Genomic DNA, 1,884 nt, shown 5'->3' on the forward strand with positions numbered 1-1,884 from the left:
AGACCCCTGTTGCTGCCCTAACAGGGTTCTTGATTTTGTGTCTCCCCCAGAGCTCTGTGGTTGGGAGCAGGCTGAAGGACACGCTGCTGCGCCTCAAACTGTGAGTGTCCTGGCAGCCCTGCGGGATGACATGTGGGCTCAGGGTGCTTGGCCACCCCAGCACCCATGGGAGCATCAGTTTGCATCTAATACTCTCCCCTGCTCTGCCCCATGTGTCTCCCCTCCACAAAACCTCAGGCTGTGTGGCAATGGGGGTTTTCTTCTGCCCCTGGGGGTAGGAGATTTGGTTCAACTTCCACCAGAGAAAGGGATGGGGGGGAGGGGGAACCTGGAAAGAGATCCATGCCCTCCAGGACACAGTCAGCTCAAGGCAGGCTGCATGCTCTCCAGCACAAAACCATTCTTCTCTCCTCTCTCAAAGGCAACATTTCAAGAGGAGCCTCCAGAGGGGTTCCAGGTCCTCCACAGCACGCTGTGCCACCACGACCATCAGCCGTGCTCTGCTGGGCAGCTTTGAGGTAATGGCACCCACCTGCCAGGGAGGGAGGTGGCTCCTGGGTGCTCCAGGCTGGGCTGGTGACAGGGTGAGAGTCTGAACCTGAGGGAGCCCTAGTGTGGGGCTAGGCTGATTGTCCCCAAGGACCTGGTGTGCCATGGCCATGTCAGACGGCCACTATCCACCAGCAAGATGACTCAGCCAGGAGATACTTGGGTGGTGCACCAGGTCCCTGGACCCTGCTGAGGTGGCTGCTGCGGGGCTGAGCTGAGGCAGTTTTGCTGCCTTTCTGTGTTAGATGGCTGGTTTTAGTCCATCAGTTCAGATGGATCTGTCTCAGAGCAAGCAGCCAGGGCCCCTAATGGGTGGTGTCCGGACACATGAAGGCAAGCAGACACGTGGCTGCAGTGGAGATAGGGGTGATCTCACCTGCAGCTTTGTGGTGAGGGGCAGGACTGGTGTTAGAAGGTCCCTAACGCTTCCCTCTTCTCTCAGGAATCCATCCTGAAAGGGCGCTTTCCACCGTCGGGGAGGATTGAGGGGTTCACAGCTGAGATCGGTGCCAGTGGCTCCTACTGCCCCCAGCATGTCACCCTGCCTGTTGACGTCACCTACTTTGACATCTCAGAACACAATGTGCCCTCCCCTTTCCTGGTACGAGGAGGAGGGAGCGCTGGGACCGCGGGGGAGATGCGTGGGGGCTGTACCCAGGCACCACACATCCTGGGGATTGCCCTTCTCTGGACAGCGTGCCTCAAGACAGGTGGTCACCTACCTGAGGAGACCACTAGGTGTGCCAGGAGCAAATGTTGAATGCAAAAAGTGAAGAGGGAAAGAAGAGGGAACCCTTGTGGGCACATAAACAGGCTGGCCACTGCCCAACCGCCTCATGGCTGTTGCTTTGCTGTCACCTCTGTGTTGCTGCTTGTTCTCCCCTGGAGAGGAACTGCGTGGACCTCTTCTTGCCACCTTGTGCCAGGCATTTCTGGCGAGGGGCCTCTCAGACCCATGCTGGGTCCCAGCTGTGCTCTCCATGGGCTTTGTCCCTCTCTCACATGCTTTTCTTTTGCCTCAGGGAGTGATTGACTTGGAGGCCTTGGGAAAGAAGGGTTACAGTGTCCCCAAAGCTGGAACCATCCAAGTGGTGAGTTGCTCCTTGGCTTCTAGTAGCACAATGGGGAGGGTGGGCTCTGGTTGTCCCCCATAGTGGAGATATGCTCCATTTTGTTCTTTGGCATGGCAGCAGCCAGAAAGCTCATGCAGAAGAGGTGCATGGCCACCAAGAGAGCACAGCAGAGGGGAGCACGGGGTCCCTGGGGTGCTGGCAGCGAGATAAGGTGATGGGAGATGCAGGGAAGGAAGAAGCTGGTGAGGAGGGACTGGGTCTC

General features: G+C 57.9%; 1 protein-coding gene across 1 annotated transcript in view; it reads left to right on the forward strand.

Annotated features, from left to right (window-relative positions):
• Positions 1-1,884, forward strand: part of FAM214B (family with sequence similarity 214, member B) — a 5,475-nt gene that overhangs the window by 2,627 nt on the left and 964 nt on the right. Inside the window, exons 2-5 of the mRNA XM_008944496.1 lie at positions 51-100; positions 422-518; positions 992-1,150; positions 1,572-1,640. Of these exons, the coding sequence (XP_008942744.1) occupies positions 51-100; positions 422-518; positions 992-1,150; positions 1,572-1,640 (375 nt within the window). The remainder of the gene's footprint in view (positions 1-50; positions 101-421; positions 519-991; positions 1,151-1,571; positions 1,641-1,884) is intronic.

The sequence above is a fragment of the Merops nubicus genome, unplaced genomic scaffold, assembly GCF_000691845.1.
Source record: "Merops nubicus isolate BGI_N331 unplaced genomic scaffold, ASM69184v1 scaffold30317, whole genome shotgun sequence".
Lineage (NCBI taxonomy): Eukaryota > Metazoa > Chordata > Aves > Coraciiformes > Meropidae > Merops > Merops nubicus.